The sequence below is a fragment of the Notamacropus eugenii genome, chromosome 7 (genome assembly GCF_028372415.1).
Source record: "Notamacropus eugenii isolate mMacEug1 chromosome 7, mMacEug1.pri_v2, whole genome shotgun sequence".
Taxonomy (NCBI): domain Eukaryota; kingdom Metazoa; phylum Chordata; class Mammalia; order Diprotodontia; family Macropodidae; genus Notamacropus; species Notamacropus eugenii.
In genome coordinates this window covers 34404129-34428228 of record NC_092878.1, presented here as the reverse complement: position 1 = coordinate 34428228, position 24100 = coordinate 34404129, and the positions used below count along the sequence as shown (strand labels likewise).

The 24100-nt window shown below is 32.2% G+C and overlaps 1 protein-coding gene across 4 annotated transcripts in view; it reads left to right on the top strand.

Moving 5' to 3' along the window:
- RPS6KA5 (ribosomal protein S6 kinase A5) overlaps positions 1-22130 on the top strand; it is a 197534-nt gene extending 175404 nt beyond the window's left edge. For all 4 annotated transcript variants that reach the window (XM_072624959.1, XM_072624958.1, XM_072624963.1 and 1 more), the window contains 2 exons: positions 4593-4756; positions 6184-22130. In XM_072624959.1, coding sequence (XP_072481060.1) covers positions 4593-4756; positions 6184-6420 — 401 coding nt within the window. In that variant the 3' untranslated portion in view covers positions 6421-22130. The remainder of the gene's footprint in view (positions 1-4592; positions 4757-6183) is intronic.
- The last annotated feature ends 1970 nt before the right edge of the window (positions 22131-24100 follow it).

The window sequence follows — 24100 nt, the reverse complement described above, 5'->3', positions numbered from 1 at the left end:
TATGGACCAAAAAAGAAATTTTTTTTTTAAACATTAACCAACTGAGACACAAATAATATTTATGTTGCTAACTTCACAAGTTCTTGACCTGATTGTCTCCACAGTATTACTAAGAATTAAAGGACCCTAACTTATTGTTGTTGGTCTAAAAAGTCCTATGCCTAATAGCTTAATTTTAGACAACCTCGGATGTTCCCCTACCCATAATCTATAATTGAATAGATCTGGTATTAAGCTTACAAACCTTTTGACTATAGGAAATTGCCACCAGTAGTAAGGACATTGCAGGGATACAATATCACCCCAACTTCATGTCAGTTCCAGGCAGGATTAGATTATCCACTTGCATTCAGTCAGGCTTAAAGACTGCCAGGTGTCAGTGGGAAAATTGAGTCAGGAGAATCCCACTTCAGCCCATGCTGAAGAGCCACTCTCCCACCTTTCCCTTGAGATCACCTGTGCAGTTCATACCAGCATCTCATCAGCTAACTGGCATCATGTATTGGAGAAACCAGCAAATTTTTAAATGAAATTAAACTACAAAATAGGAAATCTGAAAATCAAAGAAAAAGTTAAAATTGAAAGCAAAAAGAAATTGTAATTTTTTTTTTAAGAAAAAAATAAAATGGACAAATCAGTAGCTAACAGTTAAAAAAAAAAAAGAAAATCAATTACTAATAAGAATTCACAATGAATTCAAAAGAAATAAACTATTTTACCTGACTATATGTCAGGAAAATTGACAACCTAAATGAAGTTGATGAATATTTACAAAAATATAAAATGGCCAGGTAAACTGAACTAGAAATAGGATTTAAATAACCAAGACTCATGAAAAGAAAATGAATAAGCCACAGATGAACTCCCAAAAGAAAAAGACAGGCACCCAGATGGATTTACAGGCAAATTCTATCCAACATACAAAGAACAGTTAGTGCTAACGTTACATCAATTGTTTGCAAAATGGGAAAAGAAAGATCCTACCAAATTTCTTTTTTAATATATATATGGTTGGAGAGTCAAAGCACAGAAGGAAAACTATACTCTAAATCCTTCCCGAATATTGACAGTTTTTAAAAAAATATTAGCCAAGATATCACAGAAACATTAAAAAAAATTATACACTATGACCAGGATGGATTTATCCTATAAATGAGGGTTGATTGAATATTAGGGAAACTGTCAACGTGATAGGCCATCAAGAAAAAAAAATCATATTCTATCAGTAGATGAAGAAAGTTTTTGCCAAAATGCGATACTCATTTCTACTTTAAAAAAGAAACAAAAAACTAGGAATAATCAAAAGAAAGACCTTTCCTTAATGTAGTAACTAGCTAGCAGATTTGTAATAAGTAATAATAATAACTAGACCTTTCAAAAAAAATCAGGGATGTCTGTTGTCACCAGTATTAATTGGTAAAGTTCTAGAAGTATAATAATAAAATAGAAAAGTTGTGGGATTAAGCATAATCAAAGAGAAAACAAAATTGTCACTTTTGCAGATAAAATGATTTACCTAGAGCCCTAGACAGTAAAAAGAAAAAAAATTGAAACAATAACTTAAAGTTGCAGGATATAAAATAAATCAACATAAATCACCAGCATTTTTGTATATTACTAACAAAACCCAACAGGAAGAGCTAGGAAGAAAAATCCCTTTCAAAGTAACACAAAAAATAACTAGGGAGGCTACCTACCAAGATACATAGGAACTATATGAATACGACTATATTTTTAAAAATTTATTTAGTTTTATTTTTCAATTAACAAGCACTTATTTTCTTGCCTTTTTCCCTTTTCCTCTCCCTTGGGAAAAAATAAAGACAAAACCTTTATAACTAATATAAATAATCAAGCAAAAGAAATTGCCACAACAGTCATGTCCAAAAATGTATGTCTCATTCTGCATCTTGAATCTATCTTCTCTCTCAGGAAATGGGTAGAATGCCTCATCAGTTGTCCGCTGTAATCCTTGTTGTTCATTGCATTTATCAGAGTTCTTAAATTTTTCAAAATTGTTTTAAAAAATACTCCTTATGTAAATAAGCATCTAAATAATATGAGGAATAATTATTGGTAATGAGTAGGCTGAAGCAATATAATAAAAATGATAATACTACCTAAATGAATTTATTCAGTGCTAAACCAACCAAGCCACCAAAATAATTCTTTACAAAACAATGAAAAATAATGAAATGCATTTGGAGCAACAAAAGGTAATCTCAAGTGAAAATTATTTTTTAAATTGGATCAGAAGGGGCCCTATGAGTAGCATATCCCAAACTGCACAAAGCAGTAATCAGAACTGTTTGGCATTGGTTAAGAAATAAGTGAATCACTGAAACAGACTGTCTTAAACAACACATGGAAGCAAATGAGCATAGTAACCTAGTGTTTTATAAACCCAAAGACTCTTAGCTGCTGGGGTGAATACTCACGACGTGACAAAAATTGCTGGAAAAACTAGAAAGTATTCTGGTAGAAATTAGGTTTAGACCAGTACCTCAAAACATATACCATGATAAGCGCCAAATGGATATATCACTTAGATATTAAAGGATGACATCATAAACTTCTTAGGAAAGCAAAGAAGAAATCATGTCTATAGCTAGGGGAAGAGTCCGTGACCATTTGAGGGGTAGAGAGAAGACAAAACGGACAGTTTTAATTACCTAAATTTTTTTTTTTTTTGCATAAACAAAACCATTACAGCTAAGGTTAGAAGGGGAACAATTAACCGGCAAAAAAAAAAAAATTTATCAGATTTCTCCAATGAAAGTCTCATATAAGGAACTCAGATTTATAAGAATAAGAGGTTTTCTCTCCCTTATTAAAGGATCAAAAATACATGAACAGAAAGTATTAAAGGAATAAATACAAGCTAGTAACAGACATATAAATTGTCCTAGATCACTAATAATTAAAGAAATGCAGATTAAAGTAACTCTGAGGTTTCATTTCATTACCTCTCAAATTGGCAAAGATAACCCAAAAAAGCATAATGACAAATATTGGTGAGGAAATAAATTTTTGGGGAAAACAAACATCGGAGAAAAAAGATGTATTGTTGCAGCTATGGATTGGCACAGCCACTAAGGAAAGCAATTTGGAACAATGCCCCCCAATACCACTAAAGCACACATAACTTATAACCCAGCTATGCTAGTACTACTTGGCCAAATACCAAAAAATATCAAAGAAAGGTAACGAGGACACACTTGGTTTTTGTGGGGTTTGTTGTTATTGTTTGGAGGCATTTGGGGTGAAGTGGCTTGCGCTGGTCACACAGCTAGTATCTAAGGTCACATTTGAACTCAGATCTTCCTGATTCCACATCTGGTTCTCTATCCAACTTCACCACCTCACCACCCCATGGACCCATTTCTGCAAAAATATTTTTCTTTCTGTAATAACAAAAAATTGCCAACAGAGAATGCTCATTCAGAGAATGACTGAACCAATTATAACATATGGACATAATAGAGTACTTCTGTGCTGTAATAAATCCTGAAAAGGACAGGTTCAGAGAAAGACATCTAAACTGATTCAGAGAAAGGTAAGAACCAGGAGAAGAATTTCTATAATAACAATGTTGTAAACATAAATTTGACAGATTTAAGAACTCTGATCAGTGCAATGACTGACCAGGATTCCAGAGGACCAATGATGAAGCATTATCCTCCTCCTGACTGAGAACTGATGGATTCACGTTGCAGAATGAGACATATGTTTTGGGGCATGCCCAGTGTAGTAATTTGAATATGTATATTTCTTTTGTTTTATTTTCTATTGTGAGAGGGCAAGAAAATAAGAACTTGCTAGTTTAAAATTAAATAATTTTTTTTAAAAGAAGTTCAGAATGATGTTATGAAAGTGACTAAGATAAAATTTCTTTGAGAAATTATTATTGTGATAAAAAGAGAGAGTAGTAGATGCAAAATACAGCAAGGAGAACTAGAAAAACTATCCACAAAGAGTAAAACAATGTAAATGGAAAGAAAAATAACAGTAAAACAATTAAAACTGAATGCTATGAACCTATAGTGACCAAACTTGGCCCTGGAGAAGAGTTGCAAAATTGTATCACTCCCGCCTTTACAGAGGTAGAGGAATATGGGTGTAGAATAATGTGCACCTGTCAGACATAGGTTGATAGTTGATTGATTTTACTAAACTGCTTTTTTTCTGAATATATTCAACAATTAAGATGATATAAAATCAAAAGATATTGTTCAAAATTGTTTTAGTGATTTTTTATGATAGTTGGAAATTAATTTAGTTTTTCTGCATTTTCCTATGTAACAATTAACTTAATGTCACCATTTAGTGTTCAGAGAAGGATTAATTTCAAATTAAAATGTGATGTTTCAGGTTTGAAGATATTTACAAATTTCAAATGTCTTAGAAATCTTCCTTAACACTAAATATTTGCATTTTTTGGCTTTGTCATATCAGACCTACTAGACTGTAAGTTGCTTGAGAATAGAACTTCTTTCTGTCTCACTTACCATTGTATCTCCTATAGCATTGAGCACAGTTACCACTCTCTTTGTTGAACTGTATAAAATAAAAATACATTGTGTTTCTATCAGGACTTCTTACGGTGGATCCCAATAAGAGACTTAAAATGTCTGGCCTGAGGTACAATGAATGGCTTCAAGATGGCAGTCAGCTATCTTCAAATCCTTTGATGACTCCAGATATACTAGGATCTTCAGGAGCTGCTGTGCACACCTGTGTGAAAGCAACATTTCATGTAAGGGCAAATGTGCTTTAAAGGAAGCAAACTAGAGTTTGGAATAAGATTATAAATTGATTTCACTTTTAATGTTATGAATGGAATTCTCTCATAAATGCAATTTTATAGATAGTATATATCCTATTTTTTTGAATGTTGGATTTATAATAAAAGCTAAAATTTGTGTGGTAGCTTCAACATATGCTAACATGTGTAGAAAATAATAGGTGTTTAATGAATCAAATTCACTTCTGGTTCCACATAACTCTTTGTTTGAATGTCAAGAGGAATTTCAAAATTTATAAAAGTTGGATGTTTTACTTAACAGTTCCATAATTTTAGCAGCAAATTATAAATGGTTTATAATATGACTTGCCACAATAGAAAAAAATCCAGGCTGTTTCCTTTAAAAAATATAAATATTTGTGCTGAAATCATGTAACTTATACTAAAACTAAGCCATTTGTTCAGTAAGTAGTTATTATGTGTGTGACATTCTACAAAATGGCAACATCAGTGAAAAGGAGTAGAAAATCCAGTACCCACCCTCAAGTAGCTGGGAAGCATAGTTGGGAAGATAAGATATGCTGTATACTGTATGTGTGTGTCTGTGTCTGTCTGTCTGTCTGTCGTCTGTCTTGTGTCTGTGTTTCTCTGCATGTACTGTAGATGTTGCGATGGACAGAGTATTGGACCTGGAGTCAGGAAGACCTGAGTTTAAATGTAGCCACACACTAACTGTATGACCCTGGGCAAGACCCTTAACCTTTTGTTGGCCTCAGTTCCCTCATCTGAAGAATGGAGATCAGAGTATCACCTGCCTCACAGGGTTGTTGTGAGCATCAGATGGATAATATTTAACAAGCTCTTGTCACAGAACATGGCACATAGGAAGCACTGTGTAGATGTTAGCTGCCATTAGTATTACTGTTGTTGTTAGTGAAGAAGCTAGATAAATTTTCAACCTGACGTGAAGAGTGTGTTATTATGGTAACTGATTATATACAAAAGTAGGAAAGCTTGATGTAGGTGACCTGAATTGTACAGGACTCACAGATATAATAGCTGCAGAGTACGGATAGGGATGGGGGGATAGCTAGGTGTCACAGCAGACAGAGCACTATGCCTCAGACATAGTTTTGAGGTTTTCTTGGCAGAGAGACAAGAGTGGTTTGCCATTTCCTTCTCCAGTTCATTTACAAATGAAGAAACTAATGCAAACAGGTTTAAGTGACTTGCCCAGAGTCACACAGATAGCAAGTGTCTGAAGCTGAATTTCATCTCAGGTCTTACTGAATCTAGAATCTAGGCCCATCATCTGGCCCACCTAGCTATTCAGTCAAGAGGGAGGAAATTGGTTCTTGTTACAGTAAGCCATGACTTATTAGTGGAATTTATATCAATCCATTCTTACTCTTAACATATATCATTTTTATTCCCATTAGGCCTTTAACAAGTACAAGAGGGAAGGATTCTGCCTTCAGAATGTTGATAAGGCTCCTCTTGCGAAGAGAAGGAAAATGAAGAAAACTAGCACAAGTACAGAGACACGTAGCAGTTCAAGTGAAAGTTCTCATTCTTCTTCCTCTCATTCTCATGGTAAAACTACACCAACAAAGACACTGCAGCCAAGTAATCCTGATAGCAATAATCCAGAAACCATCTTCCAGTTTTCTGACTGAAGAATATAACAGTGGTGGGAATGGAATTAGTGATACACTGTACCTTTACTTCCCCTAATTTAGAACTGATACATGCTTATTGATTCAAAAAACATATATCTGCCATGTCCTCATGCTCTATTTGAATTCTGCCTTTTAATGGATTTCTTCTAAATAACCTTTTTGGTTTGTCCTTGTCCAGTTATTCTGGACACTGTATGTTACTGCGAATAGAGCTAGTGTTAACACTGTTTGGAAATCAAGAATAATAACAGTACTTTTCTTAAAAGAGCAAAGCTTTCGGTAAATTTACTTAGAGATTTTCCCCAACTGTTTTGCTTTGAGGAATTGGCCTATGCTAAGATGACCATTTGTTTCCACTTTGGATGGCATGGGGTTTAAAAGAAAACTTTGCACTCTTTGCTCAATAACTTACCAGTGAAGTTGGTTGCTTTTTCATAAGGAGTTTGTAATGAATTTAATGTGTTAAATACGCTTGTTTATTGCGGGAAGGTTTTAACTTATTATTTCTGGTTTATGGTTACAAATGATGATAACCTACAAATGTAAATCTTTTTCTTTTTAAAAAGAATTTCAGAAACATAAGATCCCACGGTATGTATTTGGGATCCATATGAAATGCATGTTAAGCTATGTATATTTTTAATTATACACTGCTCTTTCCTAGCAGTTTGTTTTAATGGGTCTTGAAAAACATTAGGGTACGTTTGTCTCTTTTCTAAGTCATATTGCACTTTATGAAGGAATGTGAGAAAAGAAAGCAGACTGTTTTATAAAGTGCACAGCTTATAGCACATGTACTGTATTTTAACCATTTTTTTCCATTATCTACTTTACTCCTCACATCCTTCTTCTACTTTGTATGCAACAAATAGAATAGGCCTGGCTGTCTGGTGAAATCATAAGCCACATATGCACTGATGTGAGGACAAACTAAAGGGAAATTTTACTGAACACTGTGCTTCATAACTGTACACTGTGTTGTGCTACAGGAAGAGATTTCCTCCTGTGGTAGTTTATTATGTATATAATTATTTTAGCCTCATAAATGTGATTTGTTTTGAAACATTTCAGTTGTTAACTTTTAAATATGAAAAACATTTTATAAACTTATGCAGAGCACTTTTATTGCTCAAGTTCTGAACTCATATGGAAATCTTAAGTGCTAACTTTTTGTCTAAGAAGTTTCATGAAGAGCTTGCTGCATTTTAAAGTAAAATAAATCCATTCCCTATGCAAAGAACAACAACAATAAAAAGGTTATAGGAACTGTAGTTAGATTTTATTTTACAGAAATCACAGGGAATTGTAAGGATCTGAAAATCAAGAGTAGACACGTTTACAGGAATATGTGTAATAAAGCCAAGACTAACATGGGTTTTTTTTTGTTTTTTTAATCAATGATAACCTTTTGAGTATTTGGGTAAGGATTTGGGCATGAACTTATTTTATTTATTACTTTCTTGATAGTAACATCAAAGATAATAGCAGCATTAACTTTAGACTGATGTGAATACTGAAATATTGCACTGTTTATGTAGTAAAATATTTAATATTAAACCAATATGTAATTGATGTCACTGGGAATTAAATGGCCAATATTGATATTTTCAAAATATTGATATAAATTTTATTTATATTTTCTTCTTAATGATTACTAAGAGTGATTTTTTTCTATTTTTGAAAGAGCCCAATGGTTTCGTAATCCTTACTGAGTCAGGGGGTTGTTATTTGTGCACTAGGTATTGAAGGTAATGATGGGAAAGTCTACAATGAATTACCACAATCCAGAAATAGTTCACAGAATATGTAAATGAAACATAAATTTTTAATATTAATTAAAATTTCCATTAGTAACAAATGTTATTCTATTAGTAAGGTTTTTTTAATTACATAGTAAAGTAGTCAATGATGCAGTTGCTGTATAGACCTAAGGGGATTTTCTTATGTAAAGGAAATAGTTAAGAAAAATTTTCAAATAGTATGCTGTTGGTGGTGTGGTTGATGCTAGCTTAAAGTGAACGTTAGAAAATTGATAGATGTAATTTTCATTTCTTCTTTCCCCTGTCTTCCTCCTACGGAAGAGCTTATAAGAGATAAAATAAACAAAAAAAAAAGAAGAAGAAAACCAGACATAGGTAATGAGGAAAGAAAGGTTAAGTTAAACCACAAATTAATAACCCCTCTCCTAATCAAGAATTAACTCTGTGAAGGCTTCAAATTAAGTCCATAGTAATGCCCCCCTCTTTTCAGAATTCTCATTCTCCTAATTATAAATACCAGAAGGTAACTATTTAATGTATTATGCTCTTGTAATTAGCACCATTTAAATTTGGATTCAGACTGTTCTTATTATACAGTGCATTACGTTCTGAAATTCATGCTTTTTGGGTTGCTAAAATAGAAAGCAATTTTCTTGCATGCAAAATGTTAAGATGAAATGACTGTCTTCTTTATCAATAGATAATGAAAATGCATATAAATAAAGCAAAAAGAGATGTGTGAATACCTTTATACTATGAGCGTGGCAGATTTCCACCCAAGTCCACCACTGTCACCTCTCACAGCATTTTTACTGTATGAATGTACTTGTTTGGGAAATATGTGACTTTGACCCATTATAAGTTCTAGTTAGTGGGGTACTATTTTCTTTTGAATCTTAATATCAATGATTGAGATATGAACAAAGATGATACTATAGAAAAGAAACTAAGAAAGAAAAGATCAGTTTTTATAGAAATTATGATTCTCTGGAGTCCATCCTTATCCATAAGATGAGATCTTTGTAGGTGCGTAAATATGTATATTACATATTCTGAAATGCATTAACTCCTTCAGTTATGTAGGAAATATGGGTTGACACCTTTGAGAGAGTAAGTTAGTAAATCATATACACATTTTCCTGAAACAGTTAATGCACATCCCAATATACCTGTCTTGAATTCCAGTATTAGTTCTATCTCCACTTGAAATAAGTTTTAATTTTAATGTTTCTAATGTTTCTAAAGTGATTATATAATGAGTGCATTTAGTTGTATGAGAAATTATTTTAGAAGACTAGTACAATTGCAATAACTTTTTATTTACAGAAGACATAAAATCTATTTTGAATGTCATTATTTTTAAATATATTCTCAAACATTATTTTATGAGGACATTATTTCAATTTAATGTGTTCTTGTTCACCTCTTTCAGTGAGTTGTTTTAGACATTCACTAGGAAACAGATTTTTATTGGGGGACCATTTCTAATTTATTCTTCATTTCTGTTACCCTAGATATGTTAATTAGTCAGTGTATTCTTCCCTTGACCAGTAATAAGAGAAGAGGTTTGTTTAGGTAATCAAATTTCTAATAATTAACTCCTAAATAGCTAAGTTTATTTATGGTAAGCAACTTAAATCATAGCAAAAATAATTGTCTTATAGATTAATTCTATTACAGTGTTATTAACTTTCTTTTCATTTTAAATAATTTTTTATGAATTTGGAAAATTTATCTTACTAAGTCATATATTTCCTTATGATAATTAAATATATCATTCACATGTATATGTTCTTTAGGAAATTGGCTCTTTAGAAAAACTAAAATAGCAGATAATTATTGAATCAAGACTTTTAATAGGCAATTTTTAAATTATAAGGGCTCAAGGAATGGAAAAATTAACATAGGGAAAGGAATGTTTATCAGTCAAAATATTGTAAATATTCTTAACCCAAAGAAAAAAGTCTCCATAAATACCTTTGGATTTTTTTCTGCTATTCATTTTCCTAAACAAGCTCACCTCAAACAATGACATTCCTTAGAAATAAAAGATGTATTTCTTATAAAATAAAAAGATGGTTTCTTATAAAATGCTTTTAGATATGGATTTCAAGGAGAAAGGGACAATTTTTTCACCATAAGAGCACTTTACAAGCCTGATTTTGATCCTGATCTGTAATATTTCATCTTTTGAGCTTTAGCAGGTGATTTCTTCTCGCCTGTTTCCTTCTTTCCATTTTTTTTTGCTCCTGGTTGTATTCTTAGCTGGATGCTTGCCATTGCAATTTGTTTCCTTGTCCAAAGTTGTTTGTCCATCCGGTTTCATGAGTCTAGAAATTGACCAGCTACCATTTACTCTGTATACTGCTTCTGTTAGACTTGAGGTGGACATATTTTTTGAACCAAAAACTTAAATCATGTGATAAGATATAATCCTTTCATAAAATCTCAGTTTTTAAAAGTACACATTTTCCCTTGAATTTGGTACTGTCCCAGAAAAACTGGGACATGTAGTTAGACTATAACAAGTACAGTTAATAAATTTGTTCCCAAAGCCCTTGACTTCTTCCTGCCTATGCAAAAAGTAAAAATATTTTTAAAAAATAGTTGATCCCTATGGTTTTATTTCCCATTTTTATATACCAGCATGTGCAAAAACTCCGATTTTTATGTGTAAGCAACATATATTAAAAAAAAGAGGGCTCTTACTGCTAAAGACTGAACGTTTCTTGTTTCTCATGACTAAAAGAAAATGTTAAAGATTTGAACATGTTAGTGAAATGCTTATATTTTAAAGGTGATTGACTGGTATAGAGTAGGTTGAATGTGTTTAATTTGTTTCTATACCTCTGGACACTGTGGCAATAGTATTTTATATTTTGTTAATTGTCTTGGTATTAAGGCTCCTCTCTCTGCATTATATTTGCTTTTTACAAAATCTGTCACCTCACCAAAAATCCATTTTCTTTTTAGATCATTCTCTAAGGGTACTTATTCTTCTTTCTAAAAATTCCTACCCACTTTTGTCATCTTAGACTCAGCCCCTGAATGTATTTTGAAACTGCATAATTGAAGAAGTAAAATTTGAGTTTTATGAATAGCATTCTAGTTCTTGGTTCTCCACAATAAGAAGTTGAACTTCAGTTGTTTGCTGCAGAGAAGTTGTCTCAATTTTTTTCAGAAGTAGATATGTTGCTTTGTAGTGTTATCATAGTTTTTTTTAACACTCCATAAAGCTTTAATAAACCATTTTCTCCAAAGATTTTCAAGTTTCATAATTATTTTTCATCCCACTAAGAATAACATGAGTACTTTTGACATTTCTCACTACATTTTATTTCAAGGCAAAAGAGGAATAGTTATTTAGACTTTTAGTTGCTAATTGTATAATGCTTTTATTATTATTACTATTGTAACTTTTGACATTTTAATTTTTTAAGTAATAATATAAATTTTGCACCATGAAAATAGACATTTCCCTATCCTAATTGACACACTTTGACATTCATGCTTGTTCAGGTTCCACAGTGAATTTGGACAGATTATTTTTCCATGTATTATAAACATAAAATTTAGCGAAATTCAGAGTGTAGAATAGTTTTTGTTTTAATAAATAAGCAGAGGAAATATATAGGTGCTATTTTGTTGAAAAGGTATTTTTGTTGCAGTCCCCAAATTTAGTAAGTCCTTTTTCTTAAAATATTGCTTATTCTGTGAATTTAAGAAAATAAAGTGTGATAGAAAACCAAATAAGCATAGACATAGGAATTTTAAGTCATTTAGAATTTTAATTTGATAAAACCAGTGCCTTTAAACTTCTCTTTGAAGCTCTATATTTTCTTAAGCATTGCTTTTTTAATTAATTTTAAAAGAATACATTTTAAATTATTAGAATTTTATTCTATATAACTATATAAATTCTCCCACAACCTTAAGCAAAGATAAGAATGAGATTTTAAATAAATTTTCCATTCATTATGTCTTAGCAAGATTGTTAGAAATGGTTGGATGAAAGCATTTTTTGTGTCCTTGAGACCACATTGGTAATTAAGAATAAACATATCCATTATCATTTTTTATCACATTTGTTAGATTTTTTTCATATTTATGAGTGTATTTTCTTTTTTCTCCCAACCATTTTTCTGCTTTTCCTACACATTTTAAATTTGTGCCACATACACATTGACTTTAGCCTGTCCTGATATTTCACTGTACTGCATTTTCCACTTCTTGGTGCCTCTTTGAATTGAATCACAATGCAAGATCTTGAAGAAGGCCTCTTTCTTGAATTATAGAAATGAAAATCTTGAAATAGAAATGATCATTTATGGACAAGTAAATAATGTTACAGGCAGAAAAATTGGCATGAAGTTAAAGACGGCAGCTTTCCAAAATGGTTTTGAGTTTATTATCCTATTATGAGGGCTCTGGTTAGCTATTGCCCCCAAAAAATGACAATTTTTTTAAAAAATAGATATGAGTATGTAAGGGCTACTTAGAGTTTTCATACAAGCCCAATAAAGTGATTATCTTCTGAGTTTAGGCAACCTTTCTTCCCATACACCTGCCTAGTAACACTAATCAATGAAAATCAAACCAGTAGGACTACAGATCTATTTATCTAGGGAATCATTTTAGTTATCCTGATTAATGTGTCAGATATCACTTTTGTTTTAGGATAGTATAGGAAATAATAACTATATGCAACTTTTTTTTTTACATATGTTAGGAAACTATTTGGTAGGTATGTTGTTTCAAAAAAGGTTACTTAGTGCTATTTGTGTAGAAGTCCTTGTTCTAATGGAACATACTATTGGGGATTTTACACATTTACATATTTAGGAAGTACCAACAGAAAAGTCTTGCCTTTATCATGTGGTTATGTTATATAGCTCCAAATTACAAAACAAGTAGCCTAGGATCCTTGAATTCATGATTACTGGTAGATGACCACAAAACATTTGTTATTTGGAATGCTGTGCAGCCCATCAGTGACTAAAATGTGTTATTACTCTTCTGCACTTGTCAGGAATGTTGTAGAAAGTATTCATTATGTAGATTTAGGGGAAAACTAAATGATTTCTGAGTTTCCTTCCAATTCAAGATTTTGTGCTACTAAGACAAGTAAAGTTTATGATGAGTAAATTAGTTCCCCAAGTGTGGGCATCACCATCATAAAAGCATCTCATTTTGTAGCATTTTATTTGACTTTTTGAAATAAAATACCAAAGATTGAAAGGATAAATAAGAAATTTAGCACATTTCACAGAAGCAAACATGACAGATACATGCCCACCCCCAAACCTACAGGTAAAAATATATATTCTAACTGTGGCTTTCCATTTTGACTTTGGTTTATAGCTTGATACATTTTTTATAAACTATGAAGCTACTTAGTAAATGCTTTAAAAGACTGAAATGACTTACTATTGCTTGGTATCCCAGAATTTAAAAATTGCTACAGTGATCAAGAGAAAAAATAAAATTTAGGAATTTACAATTAATTACACACTTTTCTTAGCAGATTAGAAATATGAATTTATTTTTTTCTTGACTGTTATTCCTTTCTAGTTAAAAAATGTTATCCAATGGAGTAATTCTGTTTTTCGAAGGGCTAAACAATTACCAATTTTGTAGTTTATTTGCAGTCCTGTTTCACAGAATCTGTGAGTGATGGTAGTAAGAGGCTGGAAAATTATCTCAATTGGTTGGTGGACCCCATAGAAGTAAGGTTTAAAGGCACCTTAAAAACTTTCAGCCACCTGTTGCTGGCCCTGCCTACAGTAGTTCTCATGTGTAATCAATTTCAGTCCATACTATTCAAGGAATATCCACCTCTGTACTGCCTTTCTTTGTCATGGCATCAACTCTGTTTTAAGAATAAATACTGCTAACATTGGGGCAACTCCTCTGCTATAGGCAGAATTCAAATGTTTTTATGAAACTGTATATTTCTCTCGCTTGCAAAAACCATTTTCATGAAAATCTGAAAATGTTTTTCTGGGCTTTTGAGCAGTATCAAAACGCTATATATCCTTTAAAGGAGGTCTACCTCTCGTTTAATAAGACTGTTATCTTTGCTGTAAGGATGAATCATTCTTTTGATGTCTAACAAAGGAGAAGCTAAGATGATTCCCTAGATTCACAGGCATATTATTTTATTGGTATTTTTCTCAAATCTTCTCCTGCATTAGCTTTTTCTATAAAATGGGTTTATATGTGTGTGTTCTGTCAATATCTCTGAAATGTTATTTCATTAATCTAAAGTCACCTGCGACAGGTTTCTTTACATCAAATATAATACGGGTGAAATAAAAGAAATATTGGATTCATTTAGAAATTAATTCTTGAAGCACTGCTATTCACAATTTTATAATTTTGCCCTTTTTATAATATTTTCATTCTTTACTCCAAGGTTATATCTCGCATATTTTTTATCTTCTTTATACTAAATGTTTATATACCCAGTAGGTACAGTTTTAGTTATATCAGTATTTCAGTAATAATAATAACTGAGATAACAAATGAAATCTGACTTTTGTTGATGAAAAAGCAATAGAGGTTTGAAGAAAATTGTTTAGGTCTTGTACATACTTAAATGATTTTATAAAAAAAGTTAATATTCATTGTTTTATGTAAAAATCTTTACTTGTATAGATATAAATTCAGAAGTTTTTACAAAATTTGAATGGTAAATGTTTTAAAGATATTTAATGGTGAATGTATATTTCGTTAAAACATTTAAAATAAAGTAAGCCTATTATTTATGGGACAGCATAAATATACTGTTGCATCATTAGTGGAATTATAAGTAGATTTATTAACAAAAATTATAAGCTCAGGAGATAGATTTATTTGTACTTAATGCAATTTATATTTTATTGAATCACCATTTCTGATGTGTAAACATACAACATATATACATACACACACATATATATTAGTTTTATGTTTGTGTGCAATAATCAAATGTGAGTTTTCTGAATTTTTTATTCAAAAGTGATTACCTATCCTTTCTATATCTACATAGACATATATTTATCGTGAACTCAGTACTGCTCTTCTGCTGTCAAAAATCATTGTAAATGTATGAACTTGTAGAAGCACTCAAAAAAAATCTTGATGATAAACATAGGGGAAAAACAAATTTAAAATGTGTTGGTTTTGGCCTATGTGTATTTTAAAATATAATAAGTCTATGCACATATTTCAGACTGATTGCATGTTTTGTGGTTTACAGGAAGAAATCTTTGATAGTTAACATTTGTAATAGTTTCATGCTAAGTTCAGGAAAATAACACATACTTGACATATGCCTCTTCCTCTCTCACCCAAATGTCAAGATATTTTCTTCAAAAGGTAGAAACACATTTAGGAATTTTTTTACATCTAAGTCGCTATGTTGAGGCTATTAAATTCTGATAAGCTCTACTTCAAAATAATAGAAAGGAGAAAGGAGAATTTAAACATCTAAATGATGTATATGGCTTTGAAAAAAATTATTCTAGGCATTTTAATGAATAACTACCATTTGTGAAGATTCCTATATTTTAAGAATATTCAGGTTACTAATTGGGACTTACATCACCCAATTAACTACCAAAAAATTATCCTGAATTCCTCATCAATTTATGCTAGCATATTAATGTATCTTTTAGTACAAATGATCTTTGAATGAAAATATTGTTAAGCAATCACACATGTTAACTTTGTTAAAATTACAACACAGAGTAAAAATTATATTTCACCAGAGTGAAGAGACTAAACCTATAAATACACAATGATTTCAGAAAGGCAGATGAAATCACAGGTCTTGACCCTGAAAAAGAGTTAAAAAGTTTAAATAGCCTTGTCATATTTTATAAATAGTTTTTTAAAATGTGTCCGATTAATCTTCATTTGATTCTAATTTTAAAAATATAATGAAATTTTCTCCAAATACTATTTTACTAAAAATAGCACTGTTTACCAATATCTAGACTTTTTAATTCCCAATGGAACTACCCTTTTAAAAATCCTTATCTCCTTCATCCTTTTTCTTTCTTGGTGAAGTAGTCAGAATTATCTGTTAGATACAGTGTCATAAAAATGTTCAGGACAAAACATTTTGAGGAAGTAGTACAAATATCTATTAGGGAAAAAAATCTTGGAATCAAATTTACTCAACTGGTTATGATAATTCAATCATTTGATTTCTCTCAGCTTCCCCTGCTAAGACTGTGAAATGAAGGGATAGTATGTATAAAGTCCCTTCCAGCTCTGACAGGCCTTGAATCTGCCACGTTCAAAATGGCACAGATTTCATTTTGTGCATAAAATAAATACTCTCTGGAGCTATTCGGAAAAGAAGCAAATACAATTTCGAAATAGGCTATACCACACACACACACACACACACACACACACACACACACACACACATACACATATCTTAGGGGGTTTTTTTTTCATTTTTTGGCCTTTATGCCATTATATAATTACAATCCTTTTTTAATTACTAGAGAAAAATATTTATTTTTACTTTGCAAAAAGTCTCATACTCATTTTCTCAAGTATAATCAGAAGATATTTCTAACAGTCTATTAAAATCTAATCATATGAATTTTTTTCATTGTGAATACTTAATGGTGAATTTGATCTTTTCATTGTGAATGCTTCATGGAAAATTTGATCAAGAGGATAGTTAACTACTTAGAATACAGAAATAGTATATAACTAATGGTCCCTAAGTAGGAAACTATTAGAATTTTCTTTTAAAATAAATTTCCTTCTGTGGAGAACAGTAAAGTAGTCTTAGCCCTCTGATACTGCAGTATACACCCACCTTACCATGAGTGAGTAAATATATGATGTTCAGATTAATCTGGCACTTTACATTTGCGAAGTGCTTTTAAATCACTCGTTATTTAAGTGGGTTTTCATTTTAATGGGCATCTAAAATGGGCGTGTATGTGTGTGTTTGTTACGTATGTATATAAAACACAGCTTCCTTATAAGGTCCAGTATACCATAGACTGTGGATAACCAATTGGTTATCCACAAATCTAGTTATAAGACATTGATAAACATTGTTGAATGAGACTCCAGTTGAGGCATCATTTCCTAATAGGGTGGTATTGATAATGTATCTTTAACTTCACTTTCACATTTCTAAGTATAACAAAATGAATAATTACTCTGTGTTTCTAGAATCACCCAATATTTACTTTTATTTTTAAAAGCACACTGAAAAAATTGGGGCACTTTGTTTTAAAGGTGAAAGGTAGAGTTCAATAGTAAGCCTGTCATAAAGCAACAAATTGTGATTAAATTGAGATTATATTACTTCCAGTTAACTAATATCAAATCTGTGCCTTTGTTCAGATTTTAAATATTTTGCTAATATTAAACTTAAAAAATGTTTATCTTTTTAAAAGGACAAAAGGTTACCCCCTAAGATATTCTTCAGTGTTGCCTGACTTAAGCTAGGACCAGAATTACAATATGCAATATTTTACTGTGACAGCTCTGTGATTATTCCTGATAATTTTAGGATGAGAAAGGGTGATCTAGTGCTTAGCATTTGAGGCTGAGTTTAAAGAGAAACTCCTTTGTATTTCTTGTTCTGTCATTAACAGTGTGGACTTTGGCAGATCCCCTTACCCAGTCTGTGCTTCATTTTCCTTATCTGCAAAATGAAGAGAATTGTATCTGCCCTTCCCTACCTCACAAGTGTATTGAGGGGCACCATTAGCCAGGAAAGGGAAGAGCCAAATATTTCATTGATCACAAAGACAGAGTAGACATATATGGTATTATTTACTTTATGTTGAACAGTGACTTATTTAAGAAAGAGTTCTACCAAAGTGAGTTATACCAACTAAATGGATTAACTGTTTCAGACAGATACCAAAAGAGTAATATTCAAAATTAAATATTATTTATAGACACTATATATATTTACATTCTAATCTGTAGTAAATTTTGTGCTCTGGGTGTTTAAAATATAGCATTGTAGTCAGTTTGTTGAATATGATTTTTTTAAAGACTTTTTTTTAGCTAATTGATTTTATTTCAGAGGATCACATGAATTATCTAATTAATAACCTTATTGACAGTATTTGTAGCATAATTGATATTCAAGAAATTCCTAAAAATTGAATCTGGTTTTTTATTATTACAGAAGATTTAAAATGTAAGGATTGGACCAGTTGGCTCTGAGGTCCTTTCTAGCTCTAAATTACTAAAAAATTATGAAATTTTTTATATCTTTATTAGTTTTGTACTGAAATATTTTTTTCTATAACTGGCCTAAAAAACAAGGTGTTCCAATAGTCTTAGTGCAGCTTTAAGCTATAATATCTTAAAATTGCACTAAGACTGTTGGAATACTCTGTATACACTTTTCCCTAGACTTTACTGAGTGGGGTTTTTTTTAAGTTGATTTTCCTGATCCACCCTCTTAATAATTTTGAAACTGTATTTCCTGACTTACCTTTTTTCATTTGGAACACGTGGAAATTTTGTTTCTTTTTGTCATCAGTGTTTATAATGTTGCTGAAACCAACATTTGAGTTCTTATGTCCTACATATAGGAACCAGGTTGGAAACACTCTTTTTATAAAAGGTTCTTCAGATCCATGTGGAATGAGACTATCATACATTCATGCCTAGCTTGTATTGTTTTGATTTTCTGAGAGCAGATCCCAGAGGTAGGATGCCAAACCATTAGACTTTTAGAAAGATGTATTGCCGAGCCCTAGAGCACAGAACTAGAAGTCATGGGTAAAAGAAAGTTATAGAGGCCAATTTAGGCTTGATATTGAGAAGATCTTTCTAGCAATTAGAACTACCTAAAAATGAAATGGGATGCCTTTGAGACTGATGAATTTCTCATCACTAGAAATCTGTAAGCATTCCACTTTTTTGAGGATATTGTAAAAGTGATTCATACTCAAGGACAGATTGGTTCTGATTCTGACACCCTCTTTACAGAGACCCCTTAAATCAATATGTTAGACTACATATTCATGTCTCCTGATGATGATGACTGCCAGTGAAGTACAAATTTTGGACTTAAGGATACATTGATCACCACCATAAAAAGTTTCTTCATTTGTTAAAATGAGACTAGTCTAGATGATCTCTCAAATCTATGTCTCCTAAAAGACATGGAAGTAGGCTTGACATCTTTTCAGGGTTTAGATAAGTAGTGTGACCTAGAATCATATATTCTTCCAGAAAATAGGCTCGAGAAGTATTAGAGCATCCTGGGATAGGAATGGTAGATAAAGTTGTCAGGAAAAAAAGGGGGGGGGGGGCAAACAACTTGTATATGTCCCTTTATTAAGACATGAAGTTCATTTCAATACATAGATAATCCATTAAAGGTTTCAGGGATGACTTTCATGAGGACAACTTGGGGAAGTAGACTCTTAATGATCTGGAAGGTACCAGAGATATGGAAGCAAGGAGTCTATCTCCAACTACCTTTCTGACTTTTGAGTATTTAAGTATCTCTTTCAGTCACAGCTTGCATTATGCTATGTTATGTTGGCACCCATATCATTAAATTCTGTCATCCTTCATTAGTGATAATCTACTCAGGCAGAGATTCTTACCCATAGAGAACTCAAACCTTCTAGTACAATTTATGTGGAATGTAGATACCTTAAGGAAAACAGAGATATCATAGTTAGGGAGGAGACCCAAAGGCTAAAGTTTCAAAAGCTTAGTAGATTTTAAATTCTGCCACAAATTACATAGAACCTTAGGGCAGCTAGGTGGCATAGTGTATAGAGTACCTCTCCTGGCATCAAAAGGACCTGAATTCAAATTTGACCTCAAATATTTACTACCTATGTGACCCTGGGCAATTCATTTAACCCCAATTCCCTAAAAAAAATTTTTTTAACTACATTAGGACCTGTCTACTAGCTGGAGTAAAAGAGGGAAGGTGAAGAAGAAGACTGCCCAACATAGGCTATCTATCACCTAAAGAAACCCATTTGTCATCTTTCACGAATCATGGTATGCTCAATTGCTACAAATTTGGTCATGGGTGCAAGAAACCATTTTATATTTTCTCTTTATTTCATTAGAATCATAAAAATAATGGACTCTTTATTCATCCCAATAACATCTTAAGAATGGTATAATTAATCTTGCTAAAATCCAGACAACTTTTTCTACTTTGTAATTTCCATGTTAAGACAGATAGGAATCTTCCTAATGATGATGGACAATTGTCCATTTTTCAGTCTTTTCCCCTTCTTTTTGACAGTCTTAAGCAACTAATTATTAATAGTACAATTGGCTCAATCTGCAACACCTCAAAATGGTCAGTCAGACAGCATAGTCACTAGAAAGAGCACTAGATTTAAGACTCAGGAAGGCTGAGCAGTAGTGTAATTCTTCCTCTTACCAGCTGTCAATCTTGGGCAAGCCTCTCTGAGCCAATACTTACCTGTAAAATGAGGAAACAGGACTAGATAATCTCTAAGATTCATTCTGGTTCAGAAATTCTATGATTCTGAGATTGGCTATATCTGCATAGCAAAAAGCAAAATATGTTTAAACCCCCATTTAAAATTTTTTTCAGACATATGTAATGTCCATATCCATCCCAGTTCCCAGTTTGAAGTCTGTATCTTTGGTACTTGTCTTCTTGGTTGGCTGAATAGCTGTGTCTTCACCTTTCTATCAAAATTATAGAAACATCTGTTATAACCAACTCGTTGCGTGGTCTGCACATGTTCCACTAGTTAAGATGGATTGCTCAGCAGCAATTATGGTGATTGACAGAGTCTTTGTTTTTTCATTCTCTTGTTTACTCTGTACTCTCTGACTTTTCCACCTTAATACTGTATCCCCTTCATTTCTTCTCCCACCTCTTAGCAATGTACTCCCTTGCCCCGAAGCCCCATATGAATTGCTTTCTGACTCAAGTTGGGTACAAAAAAATAAAGAGCTGGATTCAGTAGCTTAAAATGATATAATTGATCTTCTGGACTGAAAATTGCTTTAGATATTGCCAATTTTTCCTTGTTTAGAGCTGAATGGAGGAAATTTTATGCAAACATCCATTGGAGTAGCATTTGGGTAAACCCAGTAAGGTCACTAGCATGTAATTAATATTTCAGCATGTTTGTTCTGTAGCATAACTCTTTGCAGAACCCAAGACAGTTTATGCAATGAATAAAGTTATTCTCTGTATCAAAGATCAATTTCAGTTTATATCTCCATCCTATAGGAGAACATTTTATTATTACAATTATTTAATACTTGTGTAGTGACTCTTCTCCAAGGGAGTAACTTAAATATTTAGTCATGGTCTTTACTCATCTCTTGACCTAAGATTTAACATTTATGCCCTTTATATGCAAATCTTTAACTATGGTAAATCACTTTTTAGGACTGATGACTTCTAGCTGGGCTAGAACTTTAAGGTATTAATTTATTGTATAACATTGAACTTCAGATTTTCTGGAATTGTTTAGAGAACAAAAACTTGCAACTCATGTATGATTTTTTTGTTGATGTACATATGCTCAATTGTATTAGTGTCCTTTGATTGCTTTATTATGGTGATAATTGGCACTGCCATTAATTTAAACCAGACAGAGTTAAGGATTTTTATACTATGGATTATTTATTGACAAATTTAAAGAGTACTATAAATACTTGTCTTAGTTGTGAAAAGCATGTGTTTTTTTCCCCCTTATGGTTTGTTTTTCCTTTGTATAGACAAATACTGAATGAGTTGTATCAACTTGACAACACGTATCAAAAAGTAGATCACGAATTGTGGATATAAAATGTGTTTTATTACTTTTGGGGTTCTGCTGTGTGGATTTTATTTTTAACAAAGCAGTAAGGGCTTACTTTTTACCAGCCTCTTATGTGTTGAGGTGTATTTATTCTAGCTTTAAGAAAAATAATAAACTTGTCAATTTCAAATACCTGAAATCTTTTTTTTATTGCTCTCTTTATGGTTCAATGACAATTAATGCATTCTCCTCTTGAAAAACTGAGCAATCAAATTATCTTTCATTTAGAACTGTAATCATAGTTATGGCTGATTGAATGTTACTAGGTTTTCTGTCACTGGCACCAACTGAATATGCTGTGCAGACATACCCTCTCTAACACATCTGCTTTGTTCTGCTCTGCTGGTGGCAGTAGAAGGCAATATGGTAGAGCAGAGAAGAGCACTTGAGTCAGAGCTAAGAGAGTTGGGTTTGAATCTCAGCTCTGGCACTTACTAGTTGTATGACCATTAGCAAGCAAATCCCTCTGAGCCTCAGTTTCCTCATCTGTAAAATGTGGATGGTATTTCTGTTGCACTACAGATATTTTCTTAATAATCATAGCAGACATTTGTATAAAATTTTAAGTTTAGTAAATCACTTTACATACATATTTTATCCTCAAAACACCTCTGGGAAGTAGGTATTACAGGCATTATTATTTTCATTTTAAAGATGAAGAAACAAAAACTCCAAAGAGGTTAAAAGTGACTTGATTACAAATGGCTAGTAAATATGTTAGATGAGATTAGAATTCAGGCTTTGCTCTGTCTAGTGCTTCAGCAGATGGAAGCTAATGACTTTATGAGAAATCAAGAAATTATAAAACAGAATCAAAAGAATAAAAAAATAGAAGACAAGGTGAAATATCTCACTGGAAAAACCACTGACGTGGAAAATAGATCCAGGAGAGAGAATTTAAAAATTATTGGACTACCAGAAAACCATGATCAAAAAAAGATCCTAGATACCATCTTTCAAGAAATTATCAAGTAAAACTGCCCTAATATTCTAGAACTTGAGGGTAAAATAGAATGGAAAGAATCCACTGATCATCTCTTAAAAGATATCTCAAATGGAAAACTTCTAGGAATATTGTAACCAAATTCCAGAGTTCCCAATTTCAAGAAGAAAATACTGCAAGCAACCAGAAAGAAATAATTCAAGTATTATAGAAATACAATCAAGATAATGCAAGATCTAGCAGCTTCTACATTAAGGGATTGAAGGGCTTGGAATATGATATTCTAGAGGGTAGAGGAGCTAGAATTAAAATGAAGAGTCATCTACCCAGCAAAACTGAGTATAATCCTTCAGGGAAAAATGGATATTTGATGAGAGAGAGGACTTTCAAGCATTCTTGCTGAAAAGATCAGAGCTGAATAGAAAAATACAAGAATCAAGAGAAGCATGAAAAGATAAACAGGAGAGAGAAATCATAAGGGACTTATTAAGTTGAGCTGTTTACATTCCTACATGGAAAGATGATTTTTGTAACTCATGATACCTTTCTCAGTATTGGGGTAGTTGGAGGAAAGATAGATGATAGATAGATGTCACAGGGTGAGTTGAATATGAAGGGATGATATCTAAAAATAAAATTAATGGTGAAAGGAATACATTAGGAGAAGGAGATAGGGAGAGATAGAATGGGGTAAATTATCTCACATAAAAGAAGCAAGTAAAAGGTTTCACAATGAAGGGGGAGGGAATGAATGAACCTTACTCTCATCAGATTTGGCTTAAGGAATGAATAACATACACACTCAATTGGGTATCTTACCCCACAGGAAAATAAGGGAGAAGGGGATGGGGGGAGCAGTGATAGAAGAGAGAGCAGATTAGAGGAGGGTTTAGCCAGAAGCAAACATTTTTGAAATGGGACAGGGTCAAAGGAGAAACTAGAATACATGGGGGGCAGGTTAGAGTGGAGGGAAATACAGTTAGTCTTTCACAACATGACTGTTATGGAGGTGTTTTGCTCAACTACACATGTATAACCTATGTTGAACTGCTTGTCTTCTCAATGAGGGTGAGTGGGGAGGGAAGAAGGGAGACAATTTGGAACTCAAAGTTAACAAATGTTAAAAACTGTTTTTACATGCAACTGGGAAATACGACAATCAATTG